We start from the raw sequence: 23,559 nt of genomic DNA on the forward strand, positions 1-23,559 counted from the left end.
GGAAGTAGACGTGAATTAGCTTCCATATTTAGTTATTTGTATGGTCTGAGTCTCTAGTATTATGTATTCAAAAGTATTTTTCTCTGATGACAGTTTTAATAAGTTTCTTGAAAATTTTGAAGTCGATTCTACGACGCATTTTGTAGTATCATTTAATAGAAACTTTAATTTAACAGGTACAGTAATTCAGGGGTATTTTAGTTGAATGCCAGTCAAGTCGTCTACAAGTACAAGGAAAGTCGTCCACACGAAAAATCTGGTTAAGTCGTCCACACCCGTTGGTGGAGTCGTCCACACGACTTAGTATAATTTCTGGATAAAGTAATACGTTGGTGGAGTCGTCCACAAGACTTTCGGGACACATAATGTCTTTGTAATTAGTATAGTTTTTCTGCGTGGTCACCCTTTCTCCCGGCAAAACTATAATTTCTGGATATAGTAATACGTTGGTGGAGTCGTCCACACGACTTAGTATAATTTCTGGATATAGTAATACGTTGGTGGAGTCGTCCAACGACTTAATATAATTTCTGGATATAGTAATACGTTGGTGGAGTCATCCACACGACTTAGTTTACTTTCGGGACACATAATGTATTTTTAATTAGTATAATTTTTCTGCGTGGTCACCCTTTTTCCAGGCAAATAAACAACAAAGTAAATCATTTTATTCAATAAATAACATATTCATAAACAAATTTAACAAATTCAATAAATAATCATTAATATAACAAATTCAATAAATAACAAATTCCTAAATAAGTTCATTAATATAACAATTTCATTAATATAACAATTTCATTAATATAACAAGCCCCATGCACAAATGAATTCCTATACTGCTACCAAACGACCCACGTCCTTTAAAAGCCCCGATACACTTTTTTCCCCCCTGTTGATACACTTCCCATATTTTAAAGATTTTCCCTGCTACTGTCTCAAATTTCTTCCTTTGTCGCCTCTTTAATTTATTCTCCGAAACCAGTCGTTGTTGTAGTTCTGCCGTTTTAGATTCATCGTGTAACAGTTTGATTAGAAGATAAAATTGAAGGTTATTTCTCGCGGCCTTGTGGTTGATTCTCCGATGCCATCCCTTGACGTCGTTGTTTGTTCTAATTGGTTGTAAAAATACACACCAATTTTCGACGTCCCAGGAATCCATCCATGTTCTCTGAATATACGAAAATAATTCTCTAAGTAGTTTTGTAGTTGCGTATCTTAACAAACAATACAATAAACTTTATTACAAAAACATCGTTAATACTAATCAAAAATGTTACAATCATAACGTCAATTAAAAGCGAATATACTTTATTAAAAAAACATCGTTAATACTAATCAATCAATCAAAAAAAACATAACGCCAATTAACAAACAATACAAAATACAAGTATACTTCATTGCAAAAACATCGGTGAACAACCAGCTAACAAAACAAACAATAACATCGGCGTTTTGAGTACGAGTAAATTATGTACGAGTCTTATTCTTAGTTGTGGACGACATCACCAATAGTTGAGTACGAGTAAATTGTGTACGAGTCTTATTCTTAGTTGTGGACGACATCACCAATAGTTGTGGACGACATCACCAATGCCTTGTAGACGACTCCACCAATGGGTGTGGACGACTTCACTGTGGACGACTTTGCTTGTGGACGACTTCACTGGCACCCTTTAGTTACTTTACTTTAGACTTTTACTAGTAACGTTTCTGTCCTTCCAAGTTCCATCTATGATCTTAGCTTACTAATCTAATGTGTGAACCATGGTAAATTATAAACGAATTTCTTCGATTGTGAACAAACTACTGAATAATTTTTATTAAAAACTTGCCCATGTGTTTGAAATCACCTCCGGTTGAATAAAATCCATTGCACAATTAAATATCCAAACCAAAACAAAAGTTCTCTCTTGAAAAGTCAATGTTTTTGCTTGTATTTTCGACAGTGTCCATCACAACATTACACATGTCAGGTCATGAGCTAAACCATCATAATATGTTGAAGGGGGGTAAAGGTTGAATCACGTGTGTTGTAATCACAACAGCGCACGACCGTTTCGAGTTTTTGAGTTTGGGCAACACAATAGCAACTGAGATAAAGACATTGATTTGGAAACAATTGGAACTATTTCAGTAACGTACCTCTACCAGTTCCTGTGATCGTAGAGACTTGAAATTTTCAGGGTGTGTTCACAGGGACTAGCCATGACCTCACACTAAATTTCAACCGAATCGGTCAATAACTTTTTATTTTACCATAGTTTAGCTTCTATAAGAGATAAATATATCCGATTTTGACGCCATTTTGTTTGTTGACTATTTAGTCTCGAATGACGTCATATGTGGATTGTGGGTTAGGATAAGGGTTAGGGTAAGGGCTAGGACCTGTAGATTTCGTCATAGTCTCAAGATGTAGACAGGGCTAGCCCTAACCCTGTCTTGTTATTCGAGTCTAAATAGCCAACAAACAAAATGGGGTCAAAATCGGATAAACTTTCTCGTTATAAGCTAAACTACGGTAAAATAAAAAGTTATTGACAGATTCGGCTGAAATTTGGTGTGAGTTCATGGCTAGGCCCCATGAATACCCCCTGAAAATTTCAAGTCTCTAGGATCATGGGAACTGGTAGAGGTACGTTACTGAAATAGTACCCAGTAATTCAGGGGTACTTTACTGTCTGAACCATCGTAAATTTTAAACAGATTTCTTTGAATAGTGGCAAGTAACGTTAAAAAACACTTTCGGATTGCTGTAATTACGGGAACACCCGGTAATTAATGAGCTAAAGATAAATCACGGAACACTTGTGTAGCACTACACCCAGTCAGTCGACGTATATTTCAATATGGCATCGGCAGAAAGTGACAGCTTGTCAGACATTGACTTTGCCTCGAATGTTCTTCCCTATCAGTACGAGCCAATTAGAAATGCCAGCAACAACAGTGACGATGATGGTTCGGAACATTCTACCATTTCTAGCGAAAAAGAACAATCGCTGCAGGCTGTGTTCGAATGAGGTCAGAGTACCTTGTCTTATTCACAATCCTTCGATTCTCGATAACATTTATTGATCATGTTCACGCTTCATCGGCGAAAAATATATCAGAGAAATACTATTAATTCCAATAAGTTTACCCTAGGGTAATACCGTATTATATACCCTAGCCTACTTTCTTTGTGCAACAATTGAAAAACGAGGGTCACATATCGTATAGGCCTATTGTTGAAAAAAATTTCTATCACGCTGATGAAAATACATATGTATATTTGGTTATGTTTTTATACCTTCGATGGCCTCTACTCCATGAAGATCTGACTGATGATTGTAGTGGAAGGTCGCGTCGTATGAGCAGGGGTCGTATGAGCAGCTTTTGACCGTATGACATCAGACATTTGTTAATCAATCAGCGTTGGCATTTCTAGTGGTTTACCCACAGTTCCGTGCATGGCACGCCAAGAAGTCGCTGTAACGAACTGTTTCATTGGCTTATAATATATCACCAATTATACGAATACTCGTAAATATAATATTGTTTTTCACCCCTGTATATATAATTGTATATTGGATACATTGCCTTGTGAATTTCAAAACAAAGCCGGGAATTTACAAAATAATTGTGTTACTGATCACGTACGATTATAAATTTTTCTAAACAGTTTTTTGCACACCGGAAATAATATTTAGAGCGAAATAGAAAGAAACTGAACTATCTGCCGATAATTAATCTGGTGTGCGTTATGATTAATTGTTGGTAATAATTTTTGGTATATATAAAACAAAAATAACGTTATAGGCCTATACCTATTCAATGGTTCAATGGCCTCGGCTATTAATGTTGTCTAGGCAAATGTAAAATACATCGGCATTTACCTCGGCTACAGCAGATTGCTAAGGTTAATTGACAGGACTGCTTAAGTTCATCAGGAAATATTAACCAGCGGCTGCCAGGCAGGATATGCCCACATTTTCGAGAGATGGATAGAGAACAAGCTAAAAAGAAAGTGATTTTTCCTACAATCATGGGCCATAATTCAGGAAATTACAATTCGATATGCACAAATATCAAAAGGAACCGAGATCTTTGTGTTATAAACTTACATTTCAAGTTTCAACAAAATCGGATTAAAATTGTGACCTCTATAGGGTCCACAGCCTTGATATACCATATTTTTACGCTATTTGAGAACGAAGGTGGCCATTTTGTCAGTCAGTTTTGGGCCGATTTTCATGAAATTCGAACTCAGCCTTCCTTAGGGTGTAATGGTGATACAATAATACGATTTTTTAAATCGGATAAAAATTATGACCTCTATAGGGTCCACAAGCTAAAAACGCGATTTTTCGTACAATCAGGGCCCATAATTCAGGAAGTTACGGTTCGATATGCGCGAATATCAAAAGGAACCGTGATCTTTGGGTTATAAACTTACATTTCAAGTTTCAACAAAATCAGATACAAATTGTGACCTCTATAGGGTCCACAAGCTAAAAATTGATTTTTCGTAAAATCAGGGGCGATAATCCATAAAGTTTCGATCCGATACATGCCAATATCGAAAGCAGTCGAGATCTTTTGGGATAAACCTATAATTAAAGTTTCGTCAATATCGGATAAGAATTGTGACCTGTAGAGAGTCCACAAACAATTGTGGACGGACGGACAGGGGCAACGGCATAATACGTCCACATGAAAATGAGGGCGTATAAAAATATTCAAGGGTGAAATTAATTCAAGGTCAGTAAAACAAATATAGTTCAAAAGAAATAATCCCACCAAACTCTCTAACCAAATAATTATAATTCAAGAGGGAAACAAAATACCGGACTACGGGCGTATTTATGTTTTTAAATGCCCAAACTCATTACTGGGTTCCGAGAGGAATAGCTTATTCATAGTATTCATACACAACCATTACGACAGACAAGCCTTGCTTTGACCCCCTATACGAAATGATATATCCCGATAAGTGACGTAATTAGCTTCCATTTTGGTTATTTCTCGGTGTCAAAGTTTGTGATGGGTTCAATTTTACAAGAGAGAGCTTTTTTATTCGCTAGGACATATAGTTGTACAATGGATTTTATATAACCGGAGGTAATTTCAAACACACAGGTAAGTTTATAATAACCAAAGTATAGTAGTTTGTTCATAATCGAAGAAATCTGTTTATTATTTACCACGGTTCACACAGTAAGTATTAAAGGAGAATGCTATTGTAAAAGTTTAATTTTATCATTTACTTACATGTAGTTCATTGTGTAACGCATTTCAGATTTTTTTTTTTTTTTTAAATATGTTTTACTAATAGTAATAGTGGCAAATAACGTTAAAAAACACTTTCGAATTGCCGCAATTACGGGAACACCCGGCAATTAATGAGCTAAAGCTAAATCACGGAACACTCATGTAGCACTACAGACAGTCGATGTATATTTCAATATGGCATCGGCAGAAAGTGACAGCTTGTCAGACATTGACTTCGCCCCAAATGTTCTTCCCTATCAGTACGAGCCAATTAGAAATGCCAGCAACAACAGTGACGATGATAGTTCGGAACATTCTACCATTTCTAGCGAAAAAGAACAATGGCTGCAGGTTGTGTTCGAATGAGGTCAGAGTACCCTGTCTTATTCACAATCCTTCGATTCTCGATAACACTTATTGATCATGTTCACGCTTCATCGGCGAAAATATATCAGAGAAAAACTATTAATTCCAATAAGTTTACCCTAGGGTAATACGGTATTATATGCCCTAGCCAACTTTCTTTGTGCAACAATTGAAAAACGAGGGTCACCTATCGTATAGGCCTATTGCTGAAAAAAATTTCTATCACAATGATAAAAATACAGATCTATATTTCGTTTCGTATTTTATATTTTCAATGACCTCTACTCCATGAAGATCTGACTGATGATTGTAGTGGAAGGTCGCGACTTTTGACCCTATGACATCAGACATTTATTAATCAATCAGCGTTGGCGTTTCTAGTGGTTAACCCACAGTTCCATGCATGGGACTCCAAGAAGTCGCCGTAACAGACTGTTTAATTGTCTTATCCCTCACTTCAACCAAAACGCCGGTAATATAACAACTCTTCCAGATCCTAGTGTAGTAAAGACAAGTAAAACGAAATTTTGAACTAAGAAAAAAAGAAACGAAATAGGATCTGTGTTGTAATCAGATTGATTGTAACAATGATTTATTTTAATCCAGATCCAACCAACGTAGATATTACCAAGTACAGATTAAGATGGAGTGATACAACAACTACACCAAAAGTCCCCTATAATGGCATCCCATTTATTATAATTGGTCACACAGTACGTGCGTGTCAAAATGGACCAACAGCAAAACCTAAGGTACATTAACCTCCTAACCTATCTACTTTGTCTCTCTACCAATTTCTTTTTGTCCCCGATTTTTCATAGAAAACAGGGGACTATTAAAATGGTAATGGCCGTCCGTCTGTCTGTCTGTCCATCACACTGTTTGGGGCACAATAACTCTCCGTCAAATTAAGCTAGAATGTTCAAACTTGGTGTAGGTGTTTATTAGGTCGATACCTTGATGGAGTTCGAAGATCAGCATTTTCTGCTGAGGGTAAGCAGAGATAAGCAATTTGATTGGTTGATCCTTTGGAACACGATAACTTAAGTTCTAATTAAGCGAGAGTGATGAAACTTGGTGTATAGATTCATTACATTAATGCCTTGGTTTTTTTTTAAATTTCTGTTAAACATACATTATATAAGAGCTAAATCGGCCTATTGCATGTCTTTCATTGGCCCTGAAATGTTATATAAAAAAGTATTAATTAAGACATTTATTAACATGAAAAGACTGTGATCAAATTTCGATGCCATCTTTTGTGTCGGATTTTCACAGGATTTGAATCCGATCTGCTGCTCAACCCTCATTGATGATAAATCCAAAAGTGGATATTCAAGACTATGTTTTTTATCGTACCGACTTTAGTAATGATGATTGAGGCCAGGATTAAAATTCAAAAGCTAATATCTTGGTTCACAGTGGAGCAATTCGACTGAAATTTTCAACATATTCTATTTTTTCACCATTATAGTGTTATATAGTGATAAGTCTAGTTACATAAGTAGTTAATTGTGGTCTGAATCTTAGTTAAGCTTGAAAGAGTTACCTTCCTTTAACTGTCTTTGCCTTTGATTTATAAAAAGAATTATTGATGTTTCTACTTTGTATGAGTGATCTGCCCTTGGGGGAAGAGAATAAACATGTGGATCATTGAATGGTGTTTTCTTTATTGAGAGTTAAAGATTGAGAAATAGTGACACCCCCAGTGGGATTAAACCCACATAACATGGTGGAGACGCCAGATCTTTCCCTGAAGTAACTTTATAGTCATTGAATTTGAGTGGATGCCATGACTTTTCTTCGATTGAATTGGATTTGATTTTTATTTTGTGCCAGCCAAACTCGCCTGGTTTGAGTCAAGCCCAGCTTTAACTTTTCAGGCTGCTTACAGCTTAATTAGGCCTATCACTGTGAATATTCGCATTGTCATTGTGTGAAAAGACAATTATTGTGCCTATTTGTGGTTGCAGTTTGACTTTGTTCAAGAACATTTTTATCATTTTCATTGTGAAATTTTGGTGAGGTATCCTAGTTCGTTTGTAGTATTCCACTTCATTGAATTATTAGCCTAGATCTAGACATGAACACTGCCAAGAATCAGTTAGACCTAATTTAGCCTGTTATGCCTTTTATAAACATTAAAGCAAAGATGCAGTAATATGAATGATGACGAATGAAAATGATTACAAACTTTTGTGTAGATGAGCTCAGATCAGATCTTATTTACAAGCTGAACAATTTCAACTTCCAGTTTTTAAAATCATTGAATGTGTGCTGTGTCCAGTGACATTTGATTCATTTTCAACTCCCTAGCGATTCCTGTTACATGTGCTGTTTCGAAAGGAGTGCAGTGACATTTTCATCCATATTAGCTTTTATAACAACATTAATTTGATATTCTGTGTTTTATAAAACTATTAATTTAATTTACAGAACTGTTTAGTAATATTTAGTCAATTTGTCCAAAACTATATTGTCAACTCCTTGATATGTAATATTTGTTTTCTTGTAGGAATCAATTGCATGTTACTAATCAAAATTTCTTTTCAGGTTTAAGTTTTATGATTTAAGTGTAGGCCTATTCTTTTATTACCAGAAATTGATCAGTGTCAGTGTGTGTAAGGTCCTAGGTACCGTAACTTTAAATGTTATTTTTTTGGCCTAATATTTCTCTTCTTATTATCTGCAATGGAGAAAATGATTGATCGGTTCGATGGGTCTGTTATTGATAGGGATACTGCAAGAGCCCACATTCTTAGCTTTGAGGATTACCTCAACCATCAAGATATTGCTATTGACGATGAAGAATTTGAGCACATATCACAACTGTTTAAGCAATCGCTCAAGGGCAAGGCTCGTCTTTGGATAGAGGACATTGAATTTGATTCTTACGCTAGTTTGAAAGACCAGTTCATTGACAAGTATTCCTCAACTAAAACTAAACTTGGATTGTATAGCCAATATTCCAATATTCAATATGATTGTTCATTGTCACCTAGTGACAATTTAGATAAAATCAAGAAATTAGCCAATCAGTTAGGTTATAATTTGTCACAAGTTAGGGATAAATTTATATCTATTTTACCAACCAACTGTAAACAGGCTGTTATTATGGCAAGTTCAGATGACACAACTGCACAAGCACTTGCGTTTCAAGCTCAACGCTATTTTGATGTGGGTAGTAATTCATCACCAACTACAGCTGTAAAAGAGGTTTCCTTTAATTTGTCTGAGAATTTGTCCAGTTTACGATTGCAATCCCAGAATTCCCATAGTCCCCAAAGGAGAACCCCAGCACATTCTGATTCCAGCAGAGACACATCTCATTCACCTTTCCGGGTTCAACGACCTAAAAGTCCCTCAAATTCTAGGCTGCGCAATTCACAGTCACCCTTTAGAGATAACAGTCCAATACGTCAGTCGAGGCGTGTTATATTTTGCGATTATTGCCTCAATCCGGGTCACACATGGAGATCCTGTTTTGCTCGGCAAGATGATCTTATGAGTAGGCGTAGACATTTGTCACACTCTTTCAACCCTACTAGTTATCAGTCACCTTATACGTCAGATTTTCAGTCGCAGCCTTCTGCTGTTGACAGACAGGGTTTTCGACAACCTGGTGGATCATCTAGGCCACAACGCTCAGATCAACGCACACATAGTTCTCGCAAGGATTTTTGAATAGGGGAATATTTGATAATAATGCTCCACAAATATTCCCCCAACTCAATCATCTAGCCAAACATGTTTCAAAGGACATTAACTCGGATGTCATTCTTCAGTTAAGTCCCTTTAATTACTGTAAGGGTAGTTTATCAGATAGAAAATCTGTGCTTATTTTATTTGATAGTGGTGCTTCTAAATCACTTATTTCACAATCCGTTGTTAATTCTTCTCCTTATTTGTCAAGTTTACCTGTACATAAGTTAGAAAAATGTTTGGAATTTCGTATGGGTAATGGTCAAATGTTAAGTTGTTCAACTTTCATGTTTATACAAGTCTTTATTCAAGGTTATTCGTTTCGTTTAAAGGTTTATGTTGCCCCACATTTAGTGGGCATTGATCTTATTTTTGGTCAGGATACCTTATCAGAGTTACAAGGTTCCTTACATTTTGAGGATAATGTATTTCGGTGTAAGCCTAAAAGAGTCAACTTTTCCCCAACACACAATGTGTACATTAAGCCAGGTCATACACGCTATGTCGCCTTATATGGTCATGTCCCAGGTCTTTATAGGAATCGTGAGGTCCTTCTTCAGAAGAGATCAGATAACACATGTTCATCGTTTATACTCGCTACTTTACAGCGTAACAGAGCTGTTGTTCCCATATCAAACCCTGGTAGTAAAACTCTTCACCTTAGGCAATCTCATCCTTTGTTCTATTTCAACACAGGTACTGTTTTTGTGTGTGATTCCTCAGATTTTGTTCAACGTGCAGAACAATATTCCCACCTTAAGAAGGATGATCCTTTATTGCAGTTATCAGAAGATGAGATTTTACAACAGCAAATTAACTTGTATGATAATTGTATTTTGTCACCTAATGAGAAAAAAGATTTTCAAAGACAACTATCCCAAAGCAGAGAAGCATTCAGTCTTTATGGTGAGATTGGCCATTGTTCTAACATTGAAGTTGACATTAATGTTAATGACCCTCGTCCATTTTATATTCGCCCATATCATACCACTGAATCAGATAAAGAGGTTATCGATGCTGAACTTGATAAATTAGTAAAATTGGGTATTATCGCCGAGGGTCACCAATCGTACACCTCTCCTGTTTTAATTCTCCCTAAAAAGGGAACTACAGATAAACGTGTTGTAGTTGACTTTCGTCACTTAAATAAGCGCATTAAGAGGTATAACCATCCATTCCCTTTATTATCATCTACCTTGCAAAGAATTGGTCATGCTAAACCCACAGTTATCAGCTGCCTTGACCTTAAGTCTGCTTTCTTTTCTATGCCCCTTTCACAAAATGCTCAACAATACACGGGTATATCGTCCTATCACGGAGGTCGCCACTTTTACTTCAAGCGCTTAACACAAGGCTTAAGTGTATCCCCTGCTATTTTTCAAGCCGAAATTGATAGGATTCTCTCTCAAGTACCTGACAGCCGTCATTACTGTATTGCTCATCACGACGATATCATTGTATTTAGTAAGGATTCCAGTCACACAGTAGTCACTTACAGGCTGTCTTTCAAGCACTTATTGATAATGGACTGAAGATTTCTCCTCGTAAATGTTCGTTCTTCAGAAATCAAGTTGTGTACATGGGTCATTTAATTAAGATTAATAACGAAGGACTTGTTACCCTCCAACCATTGGCAAATCGTTGCCAGGCAATTCAACATCTTGTTCGTCCTAAGTCTAGTAAAGAAGTTTGTAGGTTTATAGGAGCCGTTAACTATGTCTCAAACTTTCTGCCAAGGCTACAAGAAGTTATGCAGCCCCTTCATCAGATTTCTTCCAAGAGATCTAAATTTTCATGGACCGAAGAACATGAAAAGGCTTTTCAAGATGTAAAATATCTTCTTACTAACCCACCTGTTTTGTACCTCCCGACTGCAAATGGTCCCTTGAGTCTCTATAGCGATACATCTCGATCAGCTACTGGATCGTACATTACACAAATCATAAATGGCAAGGAGCGCATATTGGGTTATTATTCTAAGAAGTTACCTCCGGCATGTAAGAATTACAGTGTTACCGAGTTGGAAATGTTTGGTCTTCTCATAAACATCACAAATTTCCAGTACTTACTCAAAGGAGTTGAGTTTACTGCTTATGTTGACCACTCTGCAATAGTTCAACTTCTGTACTCCAAGAAAGAGCCTTGTTCTCAACGTCTCACTAAGTTAATTGTCAAACTATCCCAATATTCATTCAAAATCTTCTATAAAAAGGGAACTGAATTAGTCTTAGCAGATTTCTTATCAAGGAGTTCAACTGATACAGACGATGAAATTGATCAAGTTGTGCCCACTGCTTTTACCCTTTCTGAGCTCGCATTTCCTGTTACTCAGTCAGCAAGTCGCCCGGTTACACGGCAATATGCAAAACAGAAGCAAATAGCCATTCCCGAACTCTTCCCCAAACCTTCCACACGCACTACTACCGTTAGTCAACCAACTTCTAGTACTTCAACTGAAATCCCTTCTTCCATTGTGTCTTCCAATAATATCTCTTCACAGTCAAGGAATTCTAGAACTCACCAGTCAAAATCTCAACAGAACTCTTCCATTCCCCTTCCCTATATACGCCAACCAAGCCAGAATGCTGTCCCACCTAAACCACCACCAGTTCTCGCCGACACACAAGTATCTTCCTCTAATGATTCTATACCTGAATCTCGTCTGGTCGATAAATCAGTAGACATTGATATAGATGGTGATACTCCCATTGATCTCTGTATTCCTCCCAAACCCCTCATCCACAATTGTGAACGGCTGGTCACTAATCATTTCCCAAGACAAGCTGAATTGGATAAGTTGTACAATGTTATTAAGTGTAAAATCATCAGAGACTATAATTTGACATTCGATCAAAATAAGCTTCGGCTTGAACAAGCGTCTTCTCCCCAATTTAAGCCTATCTATGATTATTTGTCTCACAATATATTGCCCAGTGATCGCAAAGCTGCGAAACGTCTCAAACTCCAAGCAGAAGAGTACATTTTAGCAGAGCATATTTTATTTCGTCTTCTCCTACCCAAGGATGATCGCTTTACTCTTCAACTTGTCATTCCTGAGTCAATGTGCACAAATTTGATACATCAGTATCATGATAGCCAGTTGTGTAATCATCAGGGAATAGTTCGGACTTATTTGACTATGCGAAAGCTCTTCTACTTTCCCAACATGTTTCAGAGGATCGCACAGTACATTAATACATGTTCTACTTGCCAGAAATTCAAACCCAAGACAGATAAAACCAGAACATTTCATCCTAGGATACCTGAAGAATACAATGTTTTTGACAAACTTAGTATTGATTTCAAAAGCATGCCTGCATCCATCTCTGGTTTTAAGCATCTTCTAGTTATATGTGATGAGATTACTCGCTTCATCATTTGCGTCCCAACTAAGTCAGTTGACGCCGAAACAGTGTGTGAAGCTTTAATCCAGAAAGTAGTCTGTCTCTTTGGTCCCCCATCTGTCATAGTAACAGATGCAGCTGCAAGTTTCATCGGAAAATTGGTTACCTCTCTTTGTACAACACTTGGTATTAGTCAAAAAGTAATTAGTGTTGCAAATCATGGTAGTCTTCTGGCAGAACGCCACATTAGATCAATCTCTGATTTTCTCAAGGTTAACTTAAATCAGTATGGAACTGATTGGGTCAGATATGTGTCTCCCTGTTGCTATGCTTACAATTCTTTTGTTTCACCACAGTTAGGTGACTTTTGCCCTTACGAGTTGGTATTTGGTAAGAAGCCCAAAAACCTTACCCATCTTCGTTGGCAATTCGATGGAGTTTGTCGTTCATATTTCGAGTATGTTTCCCATTTAAAGGACAAGTTTGATCATATTTCTAAGACTATGCTTGAATTACAAAGATGTCAACAGGAATCTCAGAATATCAGTATTGCACACACCCTCAGTAAGAATCCTATTTACGGATTGGGCCAGTTAGTTTATGTACTCAAACCGTCATCATCAAGCCTTACTTCAAATTCACGTAAAATCAAAGCTGATTGGTGTGGTCCTTTGGTTGTGCATCAAATTCTTGATCGAACCCATTACGTTCTCTCTACGTTGGATGGTAAGGTCCTACAGGACGTCTATTCGATTAATCGGTTAAAACCATGTTTTGTTAGGTCTCCTAATTTTGAGACAAAAATTACCCACATTGATCAACTTCAGAAAGAGTTAGGTAATATTCCTAACAATGACAATCTTACTGTTTTAACTGAAACTAATCAATGTTTCATTACGGATGAATGTGATGTTATCTTACCTAGATTTGATGAGAGTGATATTGTTTCTAATAGGTCTACAAATCCTATTAATATTTGTCATTATCTTCCAAATAGTACAAATAATCATAATATTGCTTATGTAGATAAGTTATCACACTATCAGTTATCAGAACAATGTAAGATGTTACAGGAAATGTCTAATGTGTCTTCTATGGAACTGCATAAAGCTAGGTTCAAATGTGGTTCATTGCAAGTTTTGATAACTACCTCTAATGTCAAGAAAGGTCAAACTTCTTCCTGGATACCAGTTAACTCATCTCCTGTTTTGTTTAATGTAGCCAATGGACTTATCAATGATAATAAACTACAAGTAACTGGTAGCCTAAGCAAATATCAAACCTTGTTATAATAATTATTGTTTTACATTCATTTGAGGATTATAACATAAGTGTTATTCTAACATCTCTGAATCGTGTTTATTCATAGACCCACCTGTATCGCATATTTTAGAGCAATCTTTTCTTGGTAATATATACTACATGCTTTTGGGGGTTTTGGAGCACTTGAATAAACCTATTCTGATTTGTTTACTCATTTTTTTTGATGTCTTTGATTTGTTCAAAGTTTCATGCCTTGTAATATATGTTACACATTAGTATTTTTAAGCACTTATACAAACATAGATGATATGTATTGTCAAACTAGTTTTTCCAAAAACTGTGTTTTTGACTTAGGAGGGAGGGATGTTATATAGTGATAAGTCTAGTTACATAAGTAGTTAATTGTGGTCTGAATCTTAGTTAAGCTTGAAAGAGTTACCTTCCTTTAACTGTCTTTGCCTTTGATTTATAAAAAGAATTATTGATGTTTCTACTTTGTATGAGTGATCTGCCCTTGGGGGAAGAGAATAAACATGTGGATCATTGAATGGTGTTTTCTTTATTGAGAGTTAAAGATTGAGAAATAGTGACACCCCCAGTGGGATTAAACCCACATAACAATAGCGGGAACGGTCAACTCTTTATCTAATCTCCCATAATGTATCTTTAAAGGGACTATCCCGATATCAAGATAGTCTCAAAAATAAAAGTCGGAGTACGTATAAAAATTTAAGCGCAAAAATATAGAGGAATGGGGTATTTACCTTCTCTCAAAATTCCAGCTCAAAATATTGAGTCGTTTGGATGTGAACGTCAAAAATGCTTATCCGGACACGTAACCCTTTTAAGATTTCGGGTCATTTTTTTCATTGGGTGACCTGATAATCGATTCCTGTTAGTTGAGAGGTCTATGTAGTGAATGACCCATGTGCTGTACTTGATAACAAAAGGTAAATTTCAACTACACGTTATTTTTATAAAATAAAAGTCTGGTTTTATCCAGAAACCGCATAATACAGCTTGGGACACCGGTCTCCATTTCCAGATGAAGACTGACGGGTTTAAGTGGTTTGAAAACTTATCACAAATATTGAGTTAGTTGCTCGGCCCTCAGCTAGAGGATTTTAAGGGATTTTAACACAAAATTAAGCAGATTTATTCTCCAAAAAATATCGGGATTAGCCCTTTAATTGACGAGGGCGAGACATTAAGTTATACATACATTGCTATTGCACAAGTACGTTAGCTCAAGGGTTATACATGTATCTATATATTACGTAATGCTTTCACAGTGTTCGATTATGCACATTTTCCACTAAGGCTAAGCAGAGTAGCAATTTGATTGGTTGAGACTTGGAGCACGATAACTTTGGTTCTGATAGGTGAGAGTGATGAAACTTATAGGATAGATTCATTTTTATCAGTACCTTGACTAAGTTTGATGATTAGAATTTTCTACTTAGCCTACGCTGTGATAAGCAATTTGATTGGTCAAGACTTTGGAACATAACTTTAATTGAGGTAGAGTGTTTAAACTTGTTGTATCTGTTCATTAGGTGAATGTCTTGACTGGGTTCAATGATTAACATTTTCTGCTTAAGCTTAGCTTTGCTAAGCAATTTCATTGGCCAATGCATGCTTTGGGATAAGATAACTTTGTTTCTAACTGATGGAGAGTGATAAAACTAGTGTATAGTTTCACTACCAGGTTCTTCAAAACCTTGCCAGAGTTGGTGACTAATAGTTTTGAAACAGATTAATGGTCATTTGTTTTGGGATTGCGTCTGGGGACACCAGCCTCTCTCATGTTTATTTTTTATCTTCATTTCAGTTGTAAACTTTGTAATATTTTTAATACCAAATAGCTTATCATAATTTTTTAAAATCCAGAACGGGGGTTGGATCTGAAATGGTTAGCATGTGCGTGCTGTGTCATAAGGTCTTTCATTGAGTCACCTGGAGTGGTTTTAATTCCCCGGTTGTACCTGATAAGGAGTGGGGTCATCTGTCCGACCTCTTGGGTTTTTTGCGGGGACCTCCGGTTTCCTCCCACTGCTAAAGACCCCTACAAGCAAATGAATTATTGAAATAAAATTGAACCATATGTTAGTCCCAAAATGACCTAGTTTGTGCGACCCCATTTCTCTATGTGTCAAGCTCTGTCAAGTGGACATTAAAAACCCCATCTCTCTCTCTCTCTCTCTCTCTCTCTCTCTCTCTCTCTCTCTCTCAAATCCAGAACAATAAATTAAATGGTTTATTTTTAAATTCCATATTTTTTCAGGTTAGAAAAGAATCCTCGGCCAATACCACTTACACGCGGAAAAGAAAATTAATCCAAAATTCAAAAAAAAAAGGATGTGAAGCTTGTATAAGATGTAGAAAAATTATAACTTTCCCAGAATACAAGGTACAAGATTACTTACATTGTTCTTCTTACCAGGGGAGCCACGGTGGCTCAGTGAGTAAGATGCTGGCTTGCTAACCTGTGTTGTCCGAGACAGTTCATCCAGATTTTCCGGCGTGGTTTCCCCTTGTCAGTGATGCAGGACGGAGGGCCTGACAAGGACAGCTGTCTAGTCGTTTGGATGGGACAAAAAAACGAGATCCTGTGTACACATGGGCGTGCACGTAAAAGATCCCTTGGCAATAGGAATTCGCAATAAGAGTAGGCAATAGTGCTTCTGTCCGGGCAAAATTTCCCTCATAGCACACTGAATGGTGTATGCCCGTCTTCATTAGCCCAGTAGGAGCAGACCAGTAGGATGTCAAACCCCATTTCTTTACATTTTCATTTTACCAGAATTATTTAATTTGGAATTTTAAATTGGCAACACACTTCCGAGATAACAATAAAATGTCTGTGTAATTTGGGCTGGGGTGGGGATGGCCATATGGTCAGCGTGTGCACGCTGTATCATAAGGTCTTTCATGGAGTTAGCTGGTGTGGTTACGATTCCCCGGTTGTATGTGACAAGGAGTAGGGTCACCTATCCATCCTCACAGGTTTTCTCTGGGTCCTCCGGTTCCCTCCCACTGCAAAGACCCCTACGCGCAAGCGAATTATTGAAATAAAATTGAACCATATGTTAGTCTCGAAATCGCCTAATTTCTCTGTACTTTACCATTCAAACAAATAATAATTACACAAAATTTAAATATATTTTAGATAGATGGTCAGCCAACAAAACACCTGAAATTTAAAAAAATGAAAGCATTGACTAATAATTTTTCAAATGCCGAAAAGAAACTTGAAATACATGCGATGTTTCCATCACCCTGTGATCATAGCAACCATCCACTAGGGCAGGTAAGATAGGGTCTGGCTTTAAATCATAAATCAATGGTTGTGAAGTATAGCTAACCCTAAATGAATGCTTTTATTTGCTGCACCGTCATTTAGTGCAATTACCTTTAAAGGAGCTAAACCACTAATATTTGGGATCTAGAAATTGCCAGAAATAGGGCCGGAACGCATTTAATAATGTAATATGAATGTATATAAATGGATTTACATTCAATCGTTTCCATTTTTACTCTAATTTCAAATCAGTTATGTTCGGCAATATCTAGCGTCTGGTTATTCCAGTATTTATTGCGCATGCTCTCCAGATAAGAATATGATGTCACCGTTTTACATGACTTGTGGAATATGTCTATCCTCGTTCATCGAGTCCCTTGGTACAGATGGCGATGAAATGCATTATGGTACACGATTCATGTACCAACGGTAAGATGTTTATTTTGTCTTAAATATTAGATATCAGAAGCCCATCTTTTACCGGTAAGATCACAACATCAATGTTGATTGAAATGCATTATGGTACACGATTCATGTACCAACGGTAAGATGTTTATTTTGTTTTAAATATTAGATATCGGAAGCCCATCTTTTACTGGTAAGATCACAAGATCAATGTTGATTTAAATTGACAAATAATTTGTGTTTTCAATGTCAAAGACTTTGGATTATATTAAGTTAGAGACTTAGCTACTTTAATTTGCACTACCTGGCAAAGTAGCACTGTAACCCAGGTATCATTTAATCTTGTGTATTTGGCACTAATTTCTTTCACATTCATTCAATATCAAATCAAATCCTTTAAAATCACCAAAAATCATCTAATTTGTACTTGTGTCCAGTTTAAAGCCAACCATTCAATTTTGATAATGAGTGTCCAATGCACAAGCATTTAATTTCTCAATCACTGTTAAAAACCAAACAAACAACCCAAATGATTATTGATGTATAAAATTAATCGGTCAGCTTTTAACTGGACACAAGTACAAATTAGATGATTCAGGGTGATCTTAAATGATTTTTACAAACTTTTAAACAAAGATTGGATCTTAAACGAATGTGAAAGAAATTAGTGCTAGATACACAAGATTAAATGATACCTGGGTTCCAGTGTAGATAAAGAATATCCATATAAAATCCTACGCATGTTCTGTCTTTAGATAGGGGGGGTGGATGGCTGAATGGTTAGCACATGCGCACTGTATCATAAGGTCTTTAATTGAGTCAACTGTTGTGGTTTCCATTCCCCAGTTGTAGTGTCCAACCTTGTGGGTTTTCTCTGGGTCCTTCGGTTTCCTACCCCTGCTAAAGATCACTACGCGCAAGCAAATTATTGAAATAAAATTGAACCATGTGTTAGTCCCGAAATGACCTAGTTTGTGTCTAGTCAACGTTAAACCCCATTTCTCTCGATCTCTCTCCCTCCCTCTCTCTCTCTCCCCCTCTCTCTCCCTCTCTCTCCCTTCCCTCTCTCTCTCTCATTCCCCTCCCTCTCTCTCTCCCTCTCTCTCTCTCTCCCTCTCTCTCTCTCCTCTCTCTCTCTCCCCCCTCTCTCTCCCCTCTCTCTCTCCCCTCTCTCTCTCTCCCTCTCTCTCCCTCTCTCTCTCCCCTCTCTCTCACCCCTCTCTCTCTCCCTCTCTCTCTCTCTCTATCCCCCTCTCCCTCTCTTTCTCTCTCCCTCTCTTTCTCTCTCTCTCTCCCTCTCTCTCTCCCTCTCTCTATCTCTCTCTATCTCTCTCTCTCCCCTCCCCCTCTCTCTCTCTCTCCCTCTCTCTCTGTAGATACCTACGATTGGGAAGAACCCTATGAGAATTTAGCTTCCATTAGGAAATTATGGAAGAACTGAATCTGCCTATTGCAATTCTTTCTCTGTGCTTTAAATGTTATATAAATTATTAATTAGACATTTATTAACTCACCAAGACCATAATCAAATCTCGATGCCATCTTATAGTCTAGATTTTTAACAGATGTAACTCTTATTTGCAGTTCAAAGGCGATTGATGATTTACCGTAAAAATTGTTTAGCAATGACATTCAAGGCAATGACAATCAAAGCTACAGTGTTATTGTAATAAGAATATCTCGACACAGAGTGAAGTAATTTTACTGACATTTTCAACATATTTACTTTACATTATCTATTTGTATACGCCCACATGGTAACTGTTATTCATCTAATCTTTCATAATTCACCTTTAATTAAAGATACATTATGGAGCTGGCAGTTCTCACAATAATAGTTAAAAACTAGATAATGTAAAGGGAATATGCTGAACATTTCAGTCAAATTGCTCCAATCTGAAGCAATATATTAGCGTTTGAATTTAGGCCTAACGTCGGTCATGATTACTAAAGTCGGTGCGATAAAAAACATAGTTTTGATTATCCATTTCTTGATTCGATCATCAATGAGCGTTGAGCAGCAAATCGATTCAAGTCGAGTGAAAATCCGACACATAAGGTGATTATGGTCTTTTCATGTTAATAATAAATGTCTAATTAATAGTTTATATAACATTTCAGGCCTAAAGAAAGACCTACAATATGCAGATTTAGCTCTTGCATAATGTATGTTTAACGGCTAAATGATGACATTTACTTTACAAAATTTAATTTCAGTTGGCTGACTTTACTCAGGCACCAGATGAAGTAGTTATTAACAAAATACACAAACTAGTGGAGGAAGGCGTCCGTGGCATCAAAAATGTAAAAATAAATCTGGATACATTTGTTGCTGATTATATTCACGAGAACTTCCCAAATACCAAAATAAATAAGACCAACAGACGTTTTTATCTCACAGACAGAGATATTCGCAATCATGTACACCTTGCATTATCAAAACTTAAGTAAGTTATACTCATATATTACATTTCTTTAAGCTTTGGGGGGGTTGGACGGCTTAGTGGTTAGCAAGTGCACGCTGTATCATTAAGTCTGTCATTGAGTCAACTAGCCAGGTTTCGAATCCCCGGTTGTACATGACAAGGAGTAGGGTCGCCTGTCCAACCTCGTGGGTTTTCTGCGGGTCCTCTGGTTTCCTCCCACTGCTAAAGACCCCTACGCGCAAGCGAATTATGGAAATAAAATTGAACCATGTTAGTCCCGAAATGACCTAGTTTGTGTCAAGTGGACATTATTATTGGTGTGCACGTTCAAGAACCCTTGGAATTCAAAATAAGAGTAGGTCGTAGCACCGCTGTCCAGGCAAAATTCCCCTCATAGTACACTGTATGGTGTATGCCTGAATTCATCAGCCCAGTTTGGAGCAGAACAGTAGAATGTTAAACCTCATTTCATTTCATTTCTCTTTTTGTATTTAAAGGAAATCTGAATTAGACAAAGGAGTAAGATGTTTGCAGGATGAAGATAGAAAGACAGTCGTTGAGATAGACGATATGGTTGTGACTGTTGACGCTAGTGACTTTTACCCTGGGGATGAAGCTAATCCAGGGGAAGAGGTACATGTAGTTGTGATGGTTGCTACCGGTGAAATTTGCGCAGTAGTTACCGCCAATCCACAGGAAGATGTAGTTTTGCCTGTTGATACTAGAGAAATTTGCCCTGTGGTTGCCGCTAATTCAGAGGAAGATGTAGTTTTGCCTGTTGATACCAGTGAAATTTGCCCTGTGGTTGCCACTAAGCCAGGGGAAGATGTAGTTTTGCCTGTTGACACCAGTGAAATTTGCCCTGTGGTTGCCACTAAGCCAGGGGAAGATGTAGTTTTGCCTGTTGACACCAGTGAAATTTGCCCTGTGGTTGCCACTAAGCCAGAGGAAGATGTAGTTTTGCCTGTTGACACCAGTGAAATTTGCCCTGTGGCTGCCGCTAATTCAGAGGAAGATGTAATTATGCCTGTTGACACCAGTGAAATTTGCCCTGTGGTTGCCGCTAATTCAGAGGAAGATGTAATTATGGCTGTTGATAACAGTGAATTTTGCCCTGTGGTTGCCCCTAATCCGGGAGATACTGTTTCAAAATAGTTAAAGAACCAAATGTACAAAAGTAACATTGTATCTACATGTACATGTATGGTAAATTTGTTTGCATTCCTCATTCTAACATGGATAATTGGATACGTTTAAATTATGTTGTTGATGCAACCCCAGCCCTTTTCTATTCTATGAACTGAGTGTGCACTACAGTCAACCACAGACGTCTGTAGCATGGATTTAAAAACTAACATTAAGCTATGACTAACACTGTAACCCAGGATTTATTTAATAAAATAAAACCAAGTACGAACAATCCAAACCATAAGACAGAATTCGAAGTCCTAAAAAATGTCATAGGCAAAATAGTGTATTCAAGCAAAATAGTGTAATCAGCAAATGGACTGCTCCTCGTGAACAAAATACATGACAAACAGTGGTAACAGGTGTCCGGAAGAGTAAGCTTACCCTGCCTGGCGCCACACCCGCCATAGCTGCATCCAAACTATTAGGCGAAAGGTCGGTAAATAGCGTGATTGGCCAATGAACTATCGGTATGCAAAATGCACGCGATGAACTGTGTTAACGATGTAGTAGACATTATCAGGGAGATAGTAATAGTATACGTGTCAATTAAATATATCTAGAATAATAGCCGAGAGAGACACGTTATATTTACCAATCAAATCAATATGACGGCCATAAAACTTTTTGAAGGTTTATTTAATCTTGTGTATCTAGCATTAATTTCTTTAACATTCATTCAATGTTAAATCTTTGTTTAAAAATTCTCAAAAATCGTTTAAAATCACCCAAAAGTCATCTAATTTATACTTGTGTCTAGTTTAAAGCTGACCATTCAGTTTTGATACAGAGTGTCCAATTTACAAAAGTTTAATTTCTCGATCACTGTTAAAAAAATAAACAACCCAATTGATTATTGATGTATAATGACTAATTTTTGAACTTGTAAATTGGACACTCATCATCAAAATTAATAAGTCAGCTTTAAACTAGACACAAGTACAAATTAGATGATTTTGGGTGATTTTTGCAAATTTTTAAACAAAGATTTGATATTAAACGAATGTGAAATTTATTAGTGCTAGATCCACAAAATTAAATGATACCCGGGTTACGGTGTAAGTGTAATGTCTAAAGTCTGTTACGTCCATGTTCGTAAGTGAGATTATCAAATAACTTTTTTAAACAAAGATTTGATATTAAACGAATGTGAAATTAATTAGTGCTAGATCCACAAAATTAAATGATACCCGGGTTACGGTGTAAGTGTAATGTCTAAAGTCTGTTACGTCCATGTTCGTAAGTGAGATTATCAAATAACTGGTCTGATTCCGATTTCTAACTCAGGGGCAAATAACTCGTCTGAAACCGATTCTCTTTCAGTAGATATAATAATACCAAGGTGAGAAACGGATTGGAATAAAATAATTGGGATCAAAGTTTAGTGCTCTAGACTTCGTCAACCAGTGGCAAGACTCTAATTTTTGCTAGGTAGACAATCGAGTCCATGATGACGTTTTAAAATTATCCGTGTGACCCTTTTTAAGTCATGTGGACAATTTTTTTAAACTACATCATTTGATCCCAATTATTTAATTTCAATCTGTTTCTCACCTTTGTATTATTATACATGTATCTACTGCAAGAGAATCGATTTCATAAGAGTTATTGCCCCTGAGTTAGAATTCGGAATCAGACCAGTTATTTGATAATCTCGCTTACGAACATGGACGTAACAGACTTTAGACATTATACTTAGTTATAGCTTGATGTTATTTTTGAAATATTTTCTACGCTACAGGCGTCTGTGCAGTCAACTGGGAGAAAGAAGTTTGTTGTCTTTGCTATGAAGTGTGGCAGTTGTTGAAATGCATTAAAATGTTTGTAAATATTAAAGAATAAAACTCGACATTTGCATTCTTTTTTTCTCAAGTATCTAAATGTACAGTAAACTTCGCATAGGTCAGATCTAAGTGGACTGAACAATTTTATCTGAGTTAATCAAAAATCCGAGTTAGCCAAAGACCGAAATTCAATCTTAGCTTGATTAGAAATAAACTGCAAGAGCCGGATAATAATTGATTCAAAGGCACATTTTAAGCTTTTGTTCGTATGTGCGAGTAGATAACTTCCGTTTTGGTGTGAGTAGATAACTTTGTTGCCATCTTTGAAAAATGTCCTAAATTTTCCCGGGAAGTGTCTTGTACAGCCGACAGCGAGTTTTGAATTTTCCGGGAAAATTCTATTATTGCGTCGCGTCAAATAGGCTGATTTGAGTCAAAATGATAGGGTTACATGTAAGTATTTTGGGGCTCTGTGCATGGAATACCTAACCGCGTTTTAGACCATCGGGACGAAACTGACAGTGAAATTC

The 23,559-nt window shown here is 36.9% G+C and overlaps 1 protein-coding gene and 1 long non-coding RNA gene across 4 annotated transcripts in view; one reads left to right on the forward strand and one right to left on the reverse strand.

The window, feature by feature from the left end:
• LOC126814825 (uncharacterized) lies at positions 1-23,094 on the forward strand. Its single transcript, XM_050540208.2, has 6 exons — positions 1-176; positions 6,223-6,368; positions 16,210-16,335; positions 17,095-17,235; positions 19,849-20,078; positions 20,555-23,094. Exons 1-6 carry the CDS (start codon positions 62-64, stop codon positions 21,210-21,212), a joined length of 1,416 nt encoding a protein of 471 aa, XP_050396165.1. The 5' UTR covers positions 1-61; the 3' UTR covers positions 21,213-23,094.
• LOC126814842 (uncharacterized) overlaps positions 1-23,559 on the reverse strand; it is an 83,052-nt gene that overhangs the window by 14,438 nt on the left and 45,055 nt on the right. The window lies entirely within an intron of this gene.

Source organism: Patella vulgata, chromosome 3 (genome assembly GCF_932274485.2).
Source record: "Patella vulgata chromosome 3, xgPatVulg1.2, whole genome shotgun sequence".
NCBI classification, from domain to species: domain Eukaryota; kingdom Metazoa; phylum Mollusca; class Gastropoda; family Patellidae; genus Patella; species Patella vulgata.